This window comes from Oryctolagus cuniculus, chromosome 3 (assembly GCF_051225735.1).
Source record: "Oryctolagus cuniculus isolate XC-2025 breed Fujian yellow rabbit chromosome 3, ASM5122573v1, whole genome shotgun sequence".
Classification (NCBI taxonomy): Eukaryota; Metazoa; Chordata; class Mammalia; order Lagomorpha; family Leporidae; genus Oryctolagus; species Oryctolagus cuniculus.
In genome coordinates this window covers 158510038-158530740 of record NC_142869.1, presented here as the reverse complement: position 1 = coordinate 158530740, position 20703 = coordinate 158510038, and the positions used below count along the sequence as shown (strand labels likewise).

Genomic DNA, 20703 nt, shown 5'->3' with positions numbered 1-20703 from the left:
TACACTTAACAGTTTCTGTCATAGGTTAACCTTTTGTTTCAAATGTAATTTTTTTTCTAAACTGTAATGAAAACAGCCTACAAATTTATGTACACAAGGGATCTTGGTACACTGATATGGCATGAAGATAAACTGATTTTTAAAATGTGTCCAGATTACTATTTAGGAATAGGAGAGTTTACATTTGAATGCTTATTTATGAAAAGTAGACCCTCCCAATGGTGCACTCCTATGGCAGGAGAGAGACATGTTGTTGAAATGTTTGTTAGCTGTGTATTCTGAACATTCTCTTACAGACCAGTTACCACAAGCATTTCAAAGCTAATGGTAGCTCATTAAGATTTATTCATATATTAAAACATTTTACATGCATGTTCTCAGAATTTGTTTTTCCTTAAGGAAATCTTATCAAAAATGAATTTAATGTGAAAATATATCTATGTTATTGATTTTGTACCAAAATGATCCTCAGTAAAGTACATAAGGTACCTTTAAGATAGATTCAAAGTCATTGAAGTCTGAGGCTTCTTAAACCTACTGATTAGGATAGGCACATTATATTGAGAGTATCATTATTTCTAAAACAGTGGAGTGTATGTGTCATAAAATCTTTTATGTTGAATTGAAATGTAACTTGTGTAACATTATTATTCTAAACATTATTTTCAAGGAAAGAAAATTCCCCGAATTTATATCAAAAGAAATGGAGGCTATGTACATAGAAGAATTGCGGTCTTCAGTGAATTTGCTAATGGCCAATTTGGAGAGTCTCCCAGTTTCGAAAGGTGGTCCCGAATTTAAATTACAAAAGTTAAAACGTTCACAGAACTCGGCATTTTTGGACATAGGAGATGAGAATGAGATCCAGCTGTCCAAGTCCGACGTGGTACTGTCATTCACCTTAGAGGTAAGAGGCTTGATCCAGGTTTGCTTCCGACAGCATAAATGAAGCCACACAATAAGCTTTGCTGATCTTTGTGGTAATGTTTGGAATTTAAAGTGATAGATTATATATTGAAGTTATTAAATTGTTCTTCATTTGATTGGTAGTAAGAGTGTATGTATGAATGAATGCAAACTGCCCTTTAAAACAAAACAAAATAGCAGTGTTGAAATTAAATAATTAAAATTTTAAGAATGTGGACTTTCTTCATGCCAACTAGGCCTAGTGTAAGTTAATTCATGAAGTAAGCATCAAGGCACATTGGGATGAGAATAGGATTTAAGCATGTAATTGAATCCTCTGTAATCTGGATCTCCTTTCAGGCTTCTGGGTAACCCTGTTTTTAATCTATTTCACCTGTGGGGTTGTCTGTCTAGAATCAAATCAAATAAACCAGTGGCAGTGCACAATACTGGATACTATAGAGGGTGAGCACTAGAGAATTCTTCCTTTCCAGGGCTTCCAGTTTTATTGTAGGCACAGTAAATATTACAAAAACAAGAACAAATGTCATGCTTTTAAAATTGTGCTGCCCCATACTTTAGTTTAATCCCTTTTATACAAATCTTGGAAACCAAATGGTCTGATACTCAGTACAGCTACTTATTGGTGTTTTTCATAATTACATTTCTAAATTGCTAATCTGTTTATCTGAGCTAATCTTGATGTATGTCTAGGAATTTATATATCATCACACATACACACTTACTGCAGACATCTTTAGTTTCTAGAAGTACTTATTTGTGTAAAAAAAACAAAATAAAAGATTTTATCCTCATAATTAGGAGTAGCAGCTTACTATTCAGTTTAAATGTCAGTTTCCCCAGCCCTCATAAGTCTGTTTTGTAAGTAAATACTAGGAAGGTCAAGCTTAAGTTTATAGATCTTTTATATGAGATCCTTTTTTATATTGTTATATTACTGGTACTACTGCTTGCATTTGCTGATTAATAAATAAAATCACATACAGTCTTAGGAAATAGAATTCAATATTTCTTTGTTGGTGTTTGACTTATTTGGTTTATGGCAGAAAAAGCAAATGTCTACTTTTGTTCTTTTCCCTTCATTTACTCAACTCTAAGAGAAACTCAAGCTCAAGATAACACAATTGCCCCTTCCTTTTTTAACTTCCAGGTTAATGACTTCTTTGTATGTTAATGGATTAAATTTAGTGTTAGACTAGAAATACACAACTTTCTCCTGATTTCAGACTCATTCCTGGGTTTTCCTAATGACCTTACCAAATAAGTTTGACTTTGGTTTTCCTTTCTTTTAGTTGTTTTTAATGAAGCAAAATCATTTTAGTATACACTTTTAATTTTTTAAGATTTATTTTATTTTTTGAAAGACAGTGTTATAGAGAGACTTGGGGTAGAGAGAGTTTGAGATTGGGATCTTCCATTTGTTGGTTCACTCCCCAAATGGCCACAGTGGCCAGGTATGGGCTGTCAGAAGCCAGGAGCCAGGAATTCAATCCAGGTCTGTCACATGAGTGGCAGGAGCCCAAGGACTTGGGCCATCTTCTGCTGCTTTTCCAGGTACATTGGCAAGGAACTGAATTAGAAGTGGAGCAGCTGGGTCTTGAACTAGTGCTCATATGGGATGCCAGCATCACAGGCTGCAGCTAAACCTGTAATGCAGTGTTGATACTTGTATACATTTTTCTAACTAGAGTGTAGCATTTTAATTCATTGATGGGAAAAGGCTCCTGCCATCGGATCAGCGCGGTGCGCCGGTCGCAGCGCGCCGGCCGTGGCGGCCATTGAAGGGTGAACCAACGGCAAAAGGAAGACTTTTCTCTCTGTCTCTCTCACTGTCCACTCTGCCTGTCAAAAAAAAAAAAAAAAAAAGAAATAACTTTTAGGATGTATAAATCCACCATTAAATTTCTGTTAGACATTCAGAGCTGCAGTTTAAAATGTTTCTTCTATTGTTAAAACATCTTAAATAATTGAAAATAATTAAATTCTTTTGAATTGTTTTTTTCTCCATGAAAACAAAATTAGCCTGATATGCCAGTGTTTAAATGAAACTTAAACTCTGCGCTTTATTGCCGATGCCTGAAAGAGAGCTGCTAAGTTAACAGTGTAATTGTGGTAGGAGCAGAATATGAGCTCAAGTTTCGTTTTGCAGAGTCTGAGAAGCATTTATTATTTATGAAATTGGTTTGACAGCCTCTGTTGCCATGTCTGTTGAAGGCAAATATTTTCAGGCCATAGTGTAATAAAAATCTGTTCTTGGGTGCCCACACTATTTTAAGTATGAGTTGTGTGTGGAGCAACAAAATAAAATCATGTTGACTGATGACGACTGTCCAGTGCCTGTCTGTAGGACACCTGAGATAGGAAATGACTTCTCCTCCAGCATCAGGGCAAGTGGCAGCAGCATCAGAGGGATGAATACTCATCCCTGGCCTGTTAAGCAAGCATTGCACCTTGATTTCAGCCTAAAATAATTCTGAAAGGCATGCAGTTAATCCAATTCAAAGCCTTCACATTTCATTAGTCAGGCTTTGAACTTGTCCAGTAGAGAAGGGAGTTTTTTTTTGTTTTTTGGTTTTTTTTTTTTTAAAGAACTGAATATAGGCCGGTGCTGCCGTGGCTCACTAGGCTAATCCTCCACCTGCGGCGCTGGCACACCGGGTTCTAGTCCCGGTCAGGGCGCCAGATTCTGTCCCGGTTGCCCCTCTTCCAGGCCAACTCTCTGCTGTGGCCTGGGAGTGGGAGTGCAGTGGAGGATGGCCCACGTGCTTGGGCCTTGCACCCCATGGGAGACCAGGATATGTACCTGGCTCCTGCCATCAGATCAGCACGGTGCGCTGGCCGCAGCATGCCAGCCGTGGCAGCCATTGGAGGGTGAACCAATGGCAAAGGAAGACCTTTCTCTCTGTCTCTCTCTCTCTCACTGTCCACTCTGCCTGTCAAAAAAAAAAAAACAAAACAATATATTGCTTCTCAGCCTTTTGGTTAACATCAAGTGTAGAACTGAATGTTGAGTTTAAGGAATAAAGTACAGATGTGGAAAACTTTGCTCACATCTCACCTTCTCTTTAAAATGGCTACCCACCCCTCCCTTCTACCACTATACCATATTACTTTCAAGCTTAACTTACCACAATATTTGTCGACAAACATATAACTATATTTTTATTGTTTATTATTATTTATCTGGCTTTCTATCCTAGATTGTAAGCTGCAGAAACGGTATTTATATATTTATACTTAAATATTGAACAGTGCCCAAAACAGCTGACTCAATAAATGTTTGTGGAATTAAAGACTTGTATAATATTTCTTAAACAGCAGTTAGCCATACAGGATTACTTGTAGATGTGTCCATTCATGCCGCCTAATAAAGCAAGATATATGCTAAACCATAAGATACCCCTACAATGATATGTTTAAAAAGATGCAAGGAAAACTAGAAAAATAGATACTTGGGGCGTAGTAGGCTAAGCCTCTGCCTGCGGTGCCAGTATCCCATATATGTGCCAGTTTGAGTCCTAGCTGCTCCTCTTCCCATCTAGTTCTCTGCTATGGCCTGGGAAGGCAACAGAAAATGGCCCAAGTGCTTGGGCCCCTGCACCAGTGTGGGAGACCTAGAAGAAGCTCCTGGCTCCTGGCTTCAGATCGACCTAGCTCCAGCCATTGCAGCAAGGTGGGGGAAGTGAACCAGCAGATGGAAGACTCTCTCTGTCACTCCCTCTCTGTAACTCTGCCTCTCAAATAAACAAAATCTTTTTTTTTTTTTAAAAAAAGATACTCATCTTTTTTTTTAAAAAAAAAAAGAGATTTTATTTACTTTACTTGAAAGTCAGAGTTACACAGAGAAGGCGAGCCAGAGAGAGAGAGAGAGAGAGAGAGAGAGAGAGAGTGTCTTCCATCTGCTGGTTCACTCCCCAATTGGCCGTAACAGCCGGAGCTGCTCTGATCTGAAGCCAGAAGCCAGGAGCTTCCTCTGGGTCTCCCATGTAGATGCAGGGGCTAAGGGGCTTGGGCCATCTTCTACTGCTTTCCCAGGCCATAGCAGAGAGCTGGATTGGAAAAGGAGCAGCTGTGACTTGAACCAGCGTGAATATGGGATGCCAACACTGAAGGTGGCGGCTTAACCTGCTGTGCCACTGCGCTGGCCCGAGGTAGTCATCTTTGAAGTAATGATTCTGAATGTTGTGTGGGGAACGACATCAGTAACATGAATATGGTTGGTTTTTTCTTTGGTATTGGACTAAGAGACTCTAACTGCCTGTGTCTGGCCGTGCGTGGTTTCCAATTTTTCCATACTGCCCAGTGCTGTTTGAAATCAGCTACACATAACTTTGGTCAGTGTGTGTTACTCAGAAATGTGTTGTCTGGTTTACTGTTTTGTACATGCTCCCCCCCTTCTTCATTCTAAGAAAACTATTTTATTACATTGCCACAGAGAAATTGGAAGAGATGAAACATAGATCAATTTTATTTTCTGTAGTTCCATTATCAAATTTTGCTGGGAGCTGTTCGAACAGTTAATTTAACATTCGATTAGTTGATTGTCCATAGAATTTTTGGCTGCCTTCATCACTAATATTTTTTTTCTTCTGACAGATGTTAGAATCGTATTGCTTTATTTGTATGTATAGATTTTATCACAGAATTTACATCTTTTGAAAATGGCAGTGCTGCAGGATTAAACAATATCAGCACAGACACGGGTATTGTTTGGAGGAGCAGAATTCTGCTTCACAAGTTGTGTGTTCCAGGAGGTTCTGTGTCCAATAGTTTGGGGCAGAGGTAAAAAAGAAATGTCAGTCACAAGCTTCCCTTCTTTCTTGCAATTTGGGTATTAAAACAACAGGAGAAGACGCAGTGCCAACAGTAATGTGCCTTTAGGGTTTTTTAGATTTATCTTGTAGTACTCACTTCTGTTCTGTACATTTTAAGCAGCCAAATTGTCATATCACTGTTAAAAAATTTTTTAATTAAAAATTAAAGATTTATTTATGTATTTGAAAGGCAGAGTTACAGAGAGAAGGAGAGACACAGAGATCTTCCATCCGTTGGTTCACTCCCCAAATGACCACAGTGACTGGGCTGGTCCAGGATGAAGCCAGGAGCTTCTTCCTGGTCTCCCATGTAAATGTAGGGACCTAAGAACTTGGACCATCTTCCACTGCTTTCCCAGGTACATTAGCAGGGAGCTGGATTGAAAGTGGAGCAGGGGCCAGCGCTGTGGCTCAGCGGGTTAAAATCCCAGCCTGCAGTGCAGGCATTCCATATGGGCACTGGTTCAAGTCTCAGCTGCTCCACTTCCAGACCATCTCCCTCCTAATGGCCTGTGACAGCCAAAGATGATGGCCAAGTGCTTGGGCCCCTGCTCCCATGTGGGAAACCAGGAAGAAGCTCCTGACTCCTGGCTTTGGATCAGTTCAGCTCTGGCTGTTGCAGTCATCTGGGGGAAGGAACCAGCGGATGGAAAACCCCTCTCTCTCTCTCTCTCTCTCTCTCTCTCTCTCTCTGTAACTCTTTCAAGTAAATAAAATAAATCTTTAAAAAAAAAAGAAAATGGAGCAGTCGTAATTGAAACAGCACCCATATGGGATGTCAGCACTGTAGTTCGTGGCTTAAGTGGCTATGTCACAAGCGCCAACCCCAAAATAAGCATTCTCAAATTACAAAATTTAAGCATAAAAATTAATAAAATAAATGTCAAAGGAGAAAAACATTTTTTATCATTGAATTAAGATACAGGGGGCTGGCCTTCTAGTGCCGCAGGTTAAGCCATCACCTGAGATGACACCAGCATCCCAGATGGGTGCTGGTTTGAGTCCCAGCTGTTCCAGTTCTAAAACAGCTCCTTGCTAATGTGCCTGGGAAAGCAGTGTAAGATGGCCCAAATGCTTGGGCTTCTGCCACCCACATGAGAGAGCCAAATAGAATTCTTGGCTCCAGGCTTTAACCTGGCCTAACTCTGAAAGTTACAACCATCTGGGGAGTGAACCAGCAGATAGAAGATGTCTCTGTTTCTTTCTCTTTCTCCCTGCCCCACAAACTCTGCCTTTCAATTCAATTTTAAAAACTTATTAGAATCATGATATTGAGTCCAAATATTGTTACCTTTAAAAAATATTGTCATCTACTTAAAAGACAGAGAGATAGAGAAAGGGATATAGAGAAAGATTTTCCATTTGATGGTTCACTCTCCAAATGCTCACTGTAACCAGGACTGAGCATGTGGAACCTAGGAACCCAGAAAACCATCTGAACCTCCCACATGGGTGCAGGGGCCCAAGCGCTTGAGCTGTAATCTGGTGTCTCCCAAGTTGCAGGAAGCTGGATCAGAAGCTGAGATGCTGGATTAGAAGTGGCAGTCCAAATCCTAAGTGGTAGCTTAAACTGTTGTACCACAACACCTGGCATTGCTGGCTCTCAATTTTAATGGTTATATGTTTCATCTGTCTCAACTTCTGGTTAGTTTTGTTTGTATATGGATCTAACCAATTTCAAAGTTAATATTACTAACACACTTGAATCCTTAAAAATACATTACTTCTTTTATTTCCTTAATCAAGATTTAGTAGTTCATCCCAATTTCCCTACTACAACCTCTGCAAAAGGCGTTGCTGTTATTAATTCTCTTTGATTTTACTTGAATCCTTATTTTTATTCATAAATTGGTATGTATTTCAATGTGATAAAGTTACAAAAGCCCTACATGAGTACAGAAACTGGTTCTGAGTTTAGCCTTTTGTTTTTTGATCATTATTCCATATTTCAATGAAAAAAAGAAAACACATGTTTGTATTTACAACTGTAGCCCTTCTTTACCCCAGAGCTAAAAGGAAGAATATTATATTTAAATTAATTCATTTTCATGAGATCTCTTCAATCATGATTCATATCACAATTGTATGGAAAGTTTAATGACTGTAGAAATGATCAATGAATTATTTAGATAATGTTTTGATAAATGCTTTGCTGGCTGCATTCTTGTTTATTGAACTAATATTATATTTGTACAAAAACATGAGCTTTTGTATAAGTCATCTAAAATAGGTAAATAGAGAAATTTTTGATATTTATGTCAATACATTGGTATGACAATCACAGTGTCTACCACTAATAAATATGATATCACTTTCTGTGACATTGAACATGTCTTTACAATGCCATCTTGAATTTCCACTGGTGATTCTGCTTTGCTTCCTGCAGGCTTGCCTTGATTTATTAAAGATCTGAATCCATATTTCATTTTATTCACTAGGGCTTGTATTTAAGGCCTTACTTTTGGTTACTCCCTGACAGAAGATATTTTCTCAGAAAGAAGTCTTCCTAAAAATATCATTTACTATACTCTCTATGAAAAGAGGTAGATTATAAAGAAGATAAAGTAGCAGGGATGTTACCAGACAGTTTTTTCAACTGGTCGTTCTCACTGCAGTTTATGCTGCTGTTTCTGTACATTGCTATCAACCTGACTTAATGTTCTTCAATTGTTTTATCTTCAGATTGTCATAATGGAAGTACAAGGTTTGAAGTCAGTGGCTCCCAATCGAATTGTTTACTGTACAATGGAGGTGGAAGGAGGAGAAAAACTGCAGACAGACCAAGCTGAAGCATCAAGGCCACAGTAAGCTAGATGAAAAAGAAAATGATTTTTTTTTCTTCCAAAGAAATGACCTTTATTTATTTGCAGAATCATATGGTATTACACTCTGAAGCTGCTATTTGGCTAGCTTTACCTCAACTGTGTTGGAATCAGTGTGTGCCTTTCTGGATAATGATGTTATAATTAGAACCGTGGCAGAATTTCTGTGTAGTACAGAGGATCCAGCATGCAAATGGGAAGCTAATCGTTAGGCAATAAAATGCTCATAAGACATTTGTAAGGGAAATACGTGTTATTGTGTGCTATAGAAAAGGTAATATGTGATCCTCTTTCAGTTACTGGAATTGTAGTCTGATAGCTTTTCTGTTTCCTTATGTTACAATTCCACAGTGATGTCTGCGTAGATGGATATCACAATTCTGCACAATGACTTGGAATATTTCAGTTAATCATCCTGAGTTAGAGAACCAGTTAATGACTACCACATAATAATTGAAGAGGATAAAGCCATTATTTGCTGATAGTTTGGTGTATGAAATTCTGGGAGTGGGTGTAATTAAATTTGGAAGATATTCTTTAATTTAAGCTTGATAATTGTCACAAAGTCTCTGGTTGAAATAAACATCCTGGCTGAATGATTCAAATGAAACCTGCCTGGCTTTCACTTATATGCTGCCTTCAGAAAGCATATTTTCATTGCATTTAGTCTTTACTTAAAATGTCTTATAAGACTTAGGATTTTGTCTAATCATAGCATCAATTTGCAGCCTATTCATTCAGGAAACCTCTGTTTAGAGCATGGTTAGGCATTGAAGGTAACAGACGAACAAGAAACTTGTTTTCTTTAGAACAGGGCGGCAGTCAGGAAGGATATGGAGGCTTAAGTGTGGCAGGAGAGATGGGCACAGAGTATTATGAGGCCAAGGGAAAAGCACATTGAACCTTCTCCTCCTACCTGATAAAAGCCCTGCAGGTCTGCCTCTTTCCAAACTCTTACTACCTCTGGGAACTCACCACCTCCCTCTGTCCTGTCATCCACCCTGGATATCATGTGGTCCCTCTAATGCTGGTCAGTGCACTTGCTATTCCCTCTGCCTTGAGAAAAGGGCAGAAATAGTATCCCAGGTATTTTATATCCTAGTACCTGGCCAGCTGTTAGAATTTGTTAATTCAGTGGATCAAACTTATTTTTGTGACTCTTCACCTTGTCTTAGGGTATTCACAGAGTTGTGCAATTATTATCACCATCAATTTTAGAATGTATTCATCACCTGAAAAAGAAATTCTCTACCCTCTAACTCTCAACACCCAATCTCCCCATCTGAAACAATCACTAATTCACTTAATGTCTCTATAGAATTGTCTATTCTGGACATTTCATTTAAATAGAATCTTGTAAAATATGCTATTTTGTGACTGGTTTCTTTGACTTAGCATGATATTTTTATTTATCTTTAATTTGTATTTTATAAATACAGCATTATGTACATATTAATTCTTCCCACCACACCTGCCATCCCACCCATTCTCTCCCCATTCCTGCTCTCTCTCCTGTTTTATCTGAAAGAGAAATAAAAAGAAAGAAAAAAGAAAAGAACAAATGGAGTAAAAAAAACTAAATGTTCCTCAACAGTCTATACAAGGGCTGATATATTTCATTGCTTTTTGAAGGTGATTTTGCTTTTTATTCTTTTTTTTTCTTTTCTCCTTCCTCTTTCCCTTCCTTCCTCCCCCTGCTTTTCATTTAGAAACTTAATTGTCTTTAAAGAAGAAAGCCAAGAATGATACATCTTTTGTGGGCTCAACTATAACTTTCAAGACATACTAATATCTTCCTTTTAATATACTAAATGGAAGTGATTCTTGGGAATAAGTTTTATTATTAAGTTTTATGGTACAGCTCTTTGGGGACAGAGGTCCTGCGTGGGAAGCTAGTACACAGTGACTCTTGTTTATTTAACAAATAGCATTCTTATGTATGGCATCAGTAATCACCCAAGGCTCTTGGCATGACCTGCTTTGGCTATGGAAGCCTTTTGGGTCCACTAGCTTGACAAGACCATATACAAAGTGGAAGTTCTCTCCTCCCTTCAGAGAAAAGTACATCCTTCTTGGTGGCCCCTTCTTTCCACTGGGTACTCATCCACAGGGGTCCTTTGTGTAGGACGTCTTTTGCCTAAGTGTCTTGGCTTTCCATTAGCATGACATTTTTGAGATTCATCCATGTTGTAGCATATTAGCACTTCATTTTCCGTACTGAATAATATTCTATTGTGTATATGAGTGTGTGCCATAATAAAATGAATTTGTGCACACTTGTTTATCAGTTCATCTTGATTATTTCTACCTTTTAACTATTGTGAAAAATAATACAATGGGTGCAGCTGTTGAGCATAGTGGTTAAGCCACGTGTGATGGCCACATCGTATATCAGAGTGTCTAGGTTCTAGTTCCAGCTCCACTCCTGACTTCAGCTCCCTGCTAATGTGCACACTGAGAGGTGGCAGATGATTCAAACATTTATGTCCTTGACACCCATATGGAAGACCTGGTTTTGGCCTGGCCCAGCCCCAGCTATTGTGGGCATTTAGGGAGTGAACCAACAGATGGGAGACTTCTGTGTGTTGGTTTTTCTTTGTCTCTCTGCCTATTGCTTCTCAGCCTTTTGGCTAAGATCAAGTGTGTCTCTCTGCCTTTCAGATAAATATGATATTTTTTAAGTATTTTCAAAATTAAGTACTACAGTAAACAATGATGTACAATGTCTGAGTCCCTATTTTCAATTATTTGGAGTATACACCTGGGATGTAATTGCTGAGACATAGTTATTTTATGTTTAGCTTTTTGAGGAGCCACTAAATAGTTTGTGCAGTGGTAAAAATTTACATTCCTATCAACCACGTATAAGGATTCAAATTTCTGTACTTAGTATTATTCAGTGTGTGTGTGTGTGTGTGTGTGTGTGTGTGTTATACCCTTCTTTGTAGGTGGGAAGTCGTATCTCATGACTTTGATTTACATTTCTGCAATGACTAGTGCTGCTGGGCACCTTTTCATTTATTAGCCATTTTTATTTCTTCTTTGGGAACATATCCTTTCCTTTGCCCATTTTTTTTAAAGATTTTTTATTTATTTATTTGAGAGGTAGAGTTACAGTGAGAGGGAGAGATATTTCTTCCATTTGCAGGTTCACTTTACAAATGGCCATGACAGGCGGGACTATGGTGGTCTGAAGCCAGGAATCAGGAACTCCATCTGGGTTTCCCATATAGTTGGCAGGAATGGCAATTCTCAAGCCATCTGCTTCCCAGGTGCATTAGCAGAGCAGAAAGCTGAATCAGATGTGGAGTAACCAGGGCTAGAATGGTCACTGTGGTACAGGAGGCAAGCCTTCCAGTTGGTGATTTAATGCACTGTACCACAACACTTGCCCAACTGTGGTGTTTTAATTACTGTAGCTTTGTGATACGTTTTAAAGTCAGGTAGTATAGTGCCTCTTGCTTTGTTCTTTTTACCCAAGATTGCTTTGGCTAGTCAGAGTCTTTTGAGTTCCTTACAGATTTTAGTAGTGTCTTGTTTTGTTTTTAGTCTTGTGAAAAATGTTATTGGGATTTTGATAAGGGTTGTAAATCACTTTGGTTAGTATGCATATTTTTAAAATATTGAGTCTTCCCTTCTATGAACATCATGTGATGTTTCTATACATGCACACGTTGTGTCATGTCCATTCAGATTAAACATATCTATCTCTTCATTTAGCATTTCCTCATAATGAAAACACAGAAAATATTTTTTTTTAGTTTTTGTGGAGAAGTATGTAGTACATTATCATTATTATAGTTACCCTACTTTGTGATAGAACAGAGCACTAGAACTTCTTGGTTCTAAGTGTCCATTCATCAACAACCTTTTCTTATCTCTCTGTCTCTCCACCGTCTTGTGTCTCTGGTAATCACATTACACGCTGAGCTTCTGGGAAATCAACTTTCTAGATTCAGTGAGTGATGTCATTTAGCAATCGTCTTTCTCTGCTTAATGTAATGACCTCCTGTTCTATATGTGTTGTTGTCCAAAGACATGTCATCTGACAATAGTGACAGTTTTATTTCCTCCCATCTTGTCTGGATACTTGTTGTTTCATTTTATTACTTAATCACCTTCAATTCTCTTCTTGTGTGTTTCATAATCATAGGGGAAATCATAAACTCTTTCATTATATTAGCTGTGGGTTCTTCATAGAAGCCTTTCTCAGTTCTGTTCCTGGCTTGTTGAATGTTGTTGCATCCTGAGAGGGTGTTGGATTTTGTAAAATGCTTTTCTAGAACCATTCAGATAATCACATGAAGTTTTTATTATTGTTCCATCAATACAGTATATTATGTAATTTTCAAGTGTTAAGCCAACTTTGTTTCTTGATCATAATATGCAATTATTTTTATTTATGACTGGATTTAGTTTTCAGTACTTTGTTGGAAATTTTTGCCTTATATTATTGAGAGATATTGTCCTATAATCCCTTTTTGATGTCTCTGATTTTAGACTCAGTTTATAGCCTTATAAATGAGTTTCAACATAGTCCTTCTTCTGTTTTTTAGGAAGTGTATGAATATTTCATAAATTCTTTAAGTGTTAGAATTCACAAGTAAATCTACCTAGGCCTGGGTTTCTTCTTTTTGTAGATAATTCTGTGAGTACTAATTCCATCTGCTCCCTTAATACAAGTTTGTTGAGATCAACGTTCTTGTTTTGATAGTTTCAGTATTCTATGTCTTTCTAAGAATTTGTCATTTCATCCTGATTTTCTAAATTATTGCTATATAATTGAGCCTAGCATTTATTTATAGTCTTGTTTCAGTAAGGCTAGTGTAGTACTGTTGCAGGCGGTGGCTTAACCTGCTGTGCCGCAACACAGGCCTATCCATATTTTTGATATTTAAAACTAAGCAAATTTTATTTTGTTCAGTTTATTTTTCTACTCTCAATAACATTAATTGCCACTTTACATAATTTGCTAAATTTAATTTGCTTTTCTGTTCACAGGAATCTTAAGGTAGGAAGTTTAACTTCTGTTTTGTGATGTTTCATCTTAATGTAAGCAATTGCAACTAGAAACTTTCTTCTTAGCACTGCTTTTGCTGCTTCTGGAAATGCTGATATATTTTCATTGATGAAGGTGCCCTTGCTTGGCAAAGCATGTTATTTCTATAGTAAATAGAGTTAATGGAAGCAGTGTCTTAGCTGCATGAAGACAAGGTTCCAGGTTGCACCCTGCCAGCCTGATGGTTGTGGGAATTGAGTCTTATCACTTCTGACTCCCAGTGGAAGCACATGGTTTACTGCCACTCACTTGCTGAAAAAGCTCTTTGATGACACTTGCATTCGTTTATTTAATCCGCCATACTAGTCCATGTGATCTTAGGGAATGCACTTGCCTGAGGATCTGTCATGCTTTATTCTACAGGATAGGTGTTTTTTTTTTTTTTTTATTTAAAAAACATTAATTTTTATTTACTTGAGAGACAGAGAAAGACAGAGATCTTCTATCCATGGGTTCACTACCCAAATGTCTATAATATCCAGGCTGAAGTCAGGTGCCTGAAACTAATTGTTTGCAGGGACTCCACTGCCTCTCAGGGTTTACATTAAGAAGAAGCTGGAGGCCGGCGCCGCGGCTCAATAAGCTAATCCTCCACCTAGCGGTGCCGGCACACCGAGTTCTAGTCCTGGTCGGGGCGCCGGATTCTTTCCTGGTTGCCCCTCTTCCAGGCCAGCTCTCTGCTGTGGCCGGGGAGTACAGTGGAGGGTGGCTCAGGTGCTTGGGCCCTGCACCCCATGGGAGACCAGGAGAAGCACCTGGCTCCTGCCATTGGATCAGCGCGGTGCGCTGGCTGCAGGGCGCCAGCCAACGGCAAAGGAAGACCTTTCTCTCTGTCTCTCTCTCTCACTATCCACTCTGCCTGTCAAAAAAAAAAAAAAAAAAAAAAAGAAAAGAAGAAAAGAAGAAGAAGCTGGAATCAGAAGCAGGGCCAGGATTCAATCCAAGGCACTCTGACATGGGATATATATAGTTACCCAAAATTGAGTTTTTACTTCTGAACCAAACACACATCCAGAATAGTTTTTAACAACTTTACCTAGGTTTAATGTACATGATGTAAAATTCATCCTTTGCGAGCTGGGTGAATTTTAGTAAACTTTTGCCACCTCAAGCTATCGTCTCAATTCACATTTTTAAATTTTTGCTTATTTATTTGAATTGGGGGCAGGTAGAGATTGACTGAGAGAATCTCTGATGCACAGATTCTCTCCTGAGATCAAAGGCTGAGCTGTGTTGGGTCAAGAGTCAGGAGATTGAAACTTGGTCTAGCTCTCCCAAGTGAGTAGCAGGGATGCAACTACTTGAGCCACCACCTTTTCCTTTCCAGTATCTGCACAGACAGGAAGGTAGAATTGGGATCCAGAGCTGGAGCAATGAATTGAACCTAGGCGCTCAAATATGTTACATGGGTATGTTAATCTGTGGGCCAAATGCTCTCCCCCCAGTTCAGTTAAAACACATTACTTCAGAAAGTTCTATCCTCCCTACTTGCAATTTACTTCTGCTCCCACTCCCACTCCAGTTCCAGGCAACCACTCCTGTGTTTCAAGCTCTATAATTTTACTTTCCTTGATATGTCATATAAATGGAAACAGGCAATACATATTTGTATCAGGTTGCTTTGCACTTAGTATGGTTTCTAAAAAGTGTTGTATTTAAGTAATACTAAAGTATGTAGCCAATGAAATGAACTGACATGTCTGAATAATTATCTCAACACTAACTTTTTTCACAAATACTGTAAGTTTTCATAGGATCTATAACTCATTAAATTTCAGATATCTTCATACTGTATTCATAAAAAGATTCTGAGAATAGATAACCCGTAAGTTAATAATTTTAATGAATTCAAGTGCTTAAAAAATCAGAAAATATTATAGCAGGCCCTCAGTTCTCCTTTTAGGTACTTTGTCCACACAGAAATTTGACTAAAATAGCCTGTCAGTGTTTCCCCGTGAACAATGAATCAATTTTGAAAATGAATTAAGAGACTTGTGTTATGGTTGTAACCCAGGGGCACTTTACTTTAAAAACTTATCTGGTGAGTGCTGACCAACTGCAGCTTTTCATTGGTCCTGGTACCGTCAGCCAGAACTCATCCTGAGCAACAGGAGAGAGATTCACCTCCATCATCACAGTGAATTGTGCCTGAGACAAGTTTGCTAAATTTTATTGCCTCAACAGTTTGCTCTTTGCTGGAGATCAATTCATCCTTCTGTCGCATGCTAATTAAAGTGCCTTATTTAGTCTCTGTTTCCAATAAACTTAATCAAGATTTCTATTTCCTATTTCATTCCTCTAGTTCAGAGTTCCTGCCAACAATTAGGGGACAGCATGTGAGATTTGTATGTAACTTAGAGCATGGGACCTGGGGACTGGTAAAAATGGTGTTGATAGATGGGTGGGGCGGTCTCATTTGTTGGAGTTTTGTTTTTAATGTTTTATACAGGGAGGGGAATGGGGATAAGCTGTGTTTTTCAGTTATGAAACAAAAATTGTTTATGAATTTTCAAGTCACTGTTTCATGGTCTATCAACAACCCAGCAAAAGATTTATTCCCTGTGAATGTGCTGTAGAAGCATTATTGCTACAATTTGCAGCATTTTCCCACTTCAAGACATTGCATTTATTTCAGTTTTAGCCCATACCTTACATGATTCCACCAAGAAAGAAATGGGCGGGGTAGTAAATATAGGAGGAGGTTCCAGGCCTCTGATCATACAGTTGCATCCCAGCAGTGGAAAGGTTGACTACCATTTTGATCAGTACACATTGTATGCATGTATTGAAATGCTACAGTGCAGCCCATAAAAATGTGGAATTTAAATAATTTAAAAATATATGTAACGACTGGCTTGGGGTAGATGAGATCTGCTGTGGTCTTCTGATAGTCCCACCTTTCCTAGTTTGCCCTGTGTGGTAAAGCGCATCCCCTGAACGCCTAAACAAACGGGAGCTGATAACTCCTTTACAGAGTGTCAAGATAGACCTTAGCATAGGGGAAGTCAAAACAAGGAAATTCTAAATACAAATAGAAAAGAATGTATAGTAGATATAGTATGAGATCTAACCTCTTAACAGATTGTTGTGTGTGATACAATACTGGAGTAAAAAAAAAAAAAAAGTCTGCCGATAATCAAAACTGAATTAAATATTGGTTGCATTTGCTTGTTTAAAAAAAAAAGCTAGCAATGCTGTTTGTATTTCTCCTTCATTGCTTAGTGCTGTTTTATTAAAATATATTTGCGGGCTGGCACCAAGGCTCACTAGGCTAATCCTCCGCCTTGCGGCGCCGGCACACCGGGTTCTAGTCCCGGTCGGGGCGCCGGATTCTGTCCCGGTTGTCCCTCTTCCAGGCCAGCTCTCTGCTGTGGCCAGGGAATGCAGTGGAGGATGGCCCAAGTGCTTGGGCCCTGCACCCCATGGGAGACCAGGAGAAGCACCTGGCTCCTGCCTTCGGATCAGCGTGGTGCCGCCGGCCGCAACGTGCCGGCCACGGCGGCCATTGGAGGGTGAACCAACGGCAAAAGGAAGACCTTTCTCTCTGTCTCTCTCTGTCACTGTCCACTCTGCCTGTCAAAAAAAAAAAATATATATATATATATATATATATATATATATATTTGCGAGTTAGTTGGTCTATGTTCCCCATCCTCTTGAAAGTAATAAAATACCAAGACAGGAAGCAATGGGACAGAAAGATGGGTTGCATCATTAGAGAAATGTATTTATAGATATTACAACAGAACATTCTTCTGCCTCATGAAAATGATGAGATATACAGTTTCCAGTACCTGTTTCTTAACCATAATTTTTGGGCATAATTATAGATATTTGGCAAACTATGGAAAGAATATTGCAGCCACAAGTGGAAAATTTATCAAAACGACCAGATACTGGGACAAGTGTTTGAGAGACATTAAATCCAGACCTCAGATAAACCAAAAAGCACTGAATGTGCTTTTTAAAAGCATATTTGTTGTCATTTTAATTTAGTAATAAAATTATTTTCTAAATTTTTTGGTGTATTTTCATTTTATTTGGAAGGCAGGAAGGCAGAGTGACAGAGATCTTCCATTAGCTGGTTCACTCAAAACTCACAACAGCCAGGCCTCATCAGGCTGAAGCCAGGACCCCAGAACTCAATCCAGATCTTCTACATCCATGGCAGAGACTCAAGAACATGAGCCATCATCTGCTTCTTCCTAGGTGTGCACAGGCAGGAAGGTGTATCAGAGGGACAGCAAGAGAGAGAATTGAGAGAGAACCGGCCACTACAATATTAAATGTGGACATCCCAAGAAGCAAGTTAACCACCATGCCCAAGAGAAATATTTTTGAAGTACAATTCTTAAGTCAGCTAACTTTACAGGGTAGAGATAGATGACACATAAAAATTTGTGATTGAATGGCTGGTGTTGTTACACAGCAGGTTAAGCTGCCACTTGTGACACCAGCATCCCTTATGAGCATTCAGTTCAAGTCCCAGTTGCTCAACTTCTGATCTGGCTCCCGGCTTACATGTCTGGGAAAGCAGTGGAAGATGGCCCAAGAACTTGGGTCCCATTCACCTATATGGGAGACTTGGATGGAGTTCCAAGCTCCTGGCCTTTGGCTGGCCAAGCCCTGGCTGTTGCAAACATTTGAGGAGTAAACCAGCAGATGGAAAACTTCCCTCTCTCTCTGTCTCTCCCTCTCTCTCTCTACCTCTGCCTTTCAAATAAATAAATAAAATCTTTTAAAAGTTTTTTTATTATTTTTAATGAACCAAAGGAAAAATACTCAAACTGCACAAAAAATTCATTTGTTATCATTTCCATCTTTTTTGATTTCTGAGATAACATATTTCATTTTACATTGTAGTTGAAGGCTGGATGCTCCACTAAATAATGAGCTCAACAAACAAAAAGCAAAAAGACCATAGTTCAACAGGAATGCAGGCAAGGACCATGAACAGCAATGAAATGAAAAGATGTCAACTTCACCAATATGCTGTAAACTTCAAGATAGTCATAGATCACTTCTTTTTATATAAATTCACTAGAAGTAGCATTTCTCTAAAACTGATACTGCTGGTATAGAATACATTGAAGCCTAAAGGAACAAACATTGGCCAGATAACAGAGATTACATTCACTGGGAATATATAATTAAATGTGTCTCAATTAATGGAAACACATGATAGTTTAAGATTCCACATGCTGACTAAAGAATATTCATGAGCTTTGGTGAGAACCAGAAATGAGAGTATTTGGAAGAAAGTTTATATAATTTTATTCTTAGTATTTCTGTGGTAGATTTAGTTTGTAAATAACTTTCCCTTATATTGTGTGACACTTTTTCACAGCAACATTTATGGTGGCTCTTATTGTAAAATTTTATTCATGTAAGCAATTTTTTAAAAGATTCATTTATTTATTTGAAAGTCAGAATTACAGTGGGAGAGAGAAGAGACAGAGACAGGTCTTCTATCCACCTGTTCACTTCCCAAATGGCCACAACTGCTTGGCCTAAGCCAGGCCGAAGCCAGGAGTCAATAGCTTATTCTGGGTCTCCCACGTGGGTGGAAGGGCCCATGAACTTGGCCATCTTTCTCTGCTTTCCCAGATAATCAGCAGGGAGCTGGATCAGAAGTGGAGCAGCTCCATATGGGATGCTGGCACCACAGACAGCAGCTCAACCTGCTATGCCACAGTGCCAGCCCCTATGCAACCAATTTTGAATGGGATAAGTTTGACAGAGCATTAATAGCAAACAGTATTTATCCCCCTACTATCCAACTCTTTAATATCTTGCTTTCGAGCCCCTTGAAGACACCTTGCCAGATGCCATACCTTTTCTAGTCACTTTCACGTATTAAATACCAGGTTCAGGTATTAAAACCTTCAGATCAGCTTAAATAAGAACTTAAATATTTCCAAATGTTTTTCTTCCCTTCTACTTTATCGGAGGACAAGGTTGCCATTATCTATTGTTTGCACTCTTCTTGTTTAACGTACTCATCTACTTTTTTAAAACAGACATTATATTTGAAAGACAGTTACAGAGATAGAAAAAGTGTGTGTGCTTTCATCCACTGGTTCACTCCCTAAGTGGCCACAACAACCAAGGCTTGGCCAGTCCAAAGCCACAAGTACTTGAGCCATTGTCTGTTGCATTCCCAGGTGTGTGAACAGGGAGATGGAATGGAAGCAGAGGAGGTGGAACTCAAACTGGCACCATATACCACCATATATGGGATGCAGGAGTTACAAGCTGAGTCTTATCTCACTGAAATACAATTCTGACCCTTCATCCACTTTGGGGTTGTGGCCAGGAGGGGAGGAAGGCAAGGGATGAGACATCTGTGTATGTATGTGCTCTTCATGGCGCTCTCTGGTAGCGCATTCCTTCTGTGTGGCAGGTGTCCACATATAATTTTCTTTTAGAAAGTCCCCAATGCCCCAGCTTGACATCACATCATTCATTCACAGAATGTTGCATCCTGGGCTGCCTTCTCTCTTATTTTCCTGAGCTACTGGTCTAGTCGTATAGGCCATGGGTCCCCTTCCTGTTTTAATTTCATTTTCTTAGCAAATGCCCGCAATTACTGTCTATCATGCCTACTGGGTCCTCTCTAGCACCACTCACAATAGATCTAATTAAAGTGTTGTCTGTCTCCCAGTAGGTCTCAGGGTGTGACACTTGGGCCAACACCTCTTAGATTATCAGGAAGTTCGACCTTCATTCTCTTACCTCAAGCTTCTGTTTTTCTATGGAGACTATAGAATGTATGTTCACTTCAAAGGGCCTGTTCTTTTTCTTGTATGTGCTCCTGATCCATGGTCAGTCAAGATGCTTGTAACCCTGACTGAGACCATTTTTACAAACTAAGGTGTGAGACAACCTGGAGAAAAACAAAAGAACTTCGCAAAGAACACATAGGTACAAGTATTGTTTTTTTTTTTTCTTTTAAGATTTATTTCATTTATTTCAAAGGCAGAGCTACAGAGAGGCAGAGGCAGAGAAAGAGAGATTTTCTGTCCACTGGTTCACTCCCCAGATGCCTGCAATGGCCAGAGCTGCGCTGATCCAAAGCCAG

General features: G+C 38.9%; 1 protein-coding gene across 12 annotated transcripts in view; it reads left to right on the top strand.

Annotated features, from left to right (window-relative positions):
- The window catches only part of CADPS2 (calcium dependent secretion activator 2), a 667233-nt gene that overhangs the window by 265982 nt on the left and 380548 nt on the right, over positions 1 to 20703 (top strand). For all 12 annotated transcript variants that reach the window (XM_070071264.2, XM_008258272.5, XM_008258271.5 and 9 more), the window contains exons 5-6: positions 671 to 907; positions 8424 to 8545. In XM_070071264.2, the coding sequence (XP_069927365.2) occupies positions 671 to 907; positions 8424 to 8545 (359 nt within the window). The remainder of the gene's footprint in view (positions 1 to 670; positions 908 to 8423; positions 8546 to 20703) is intronic.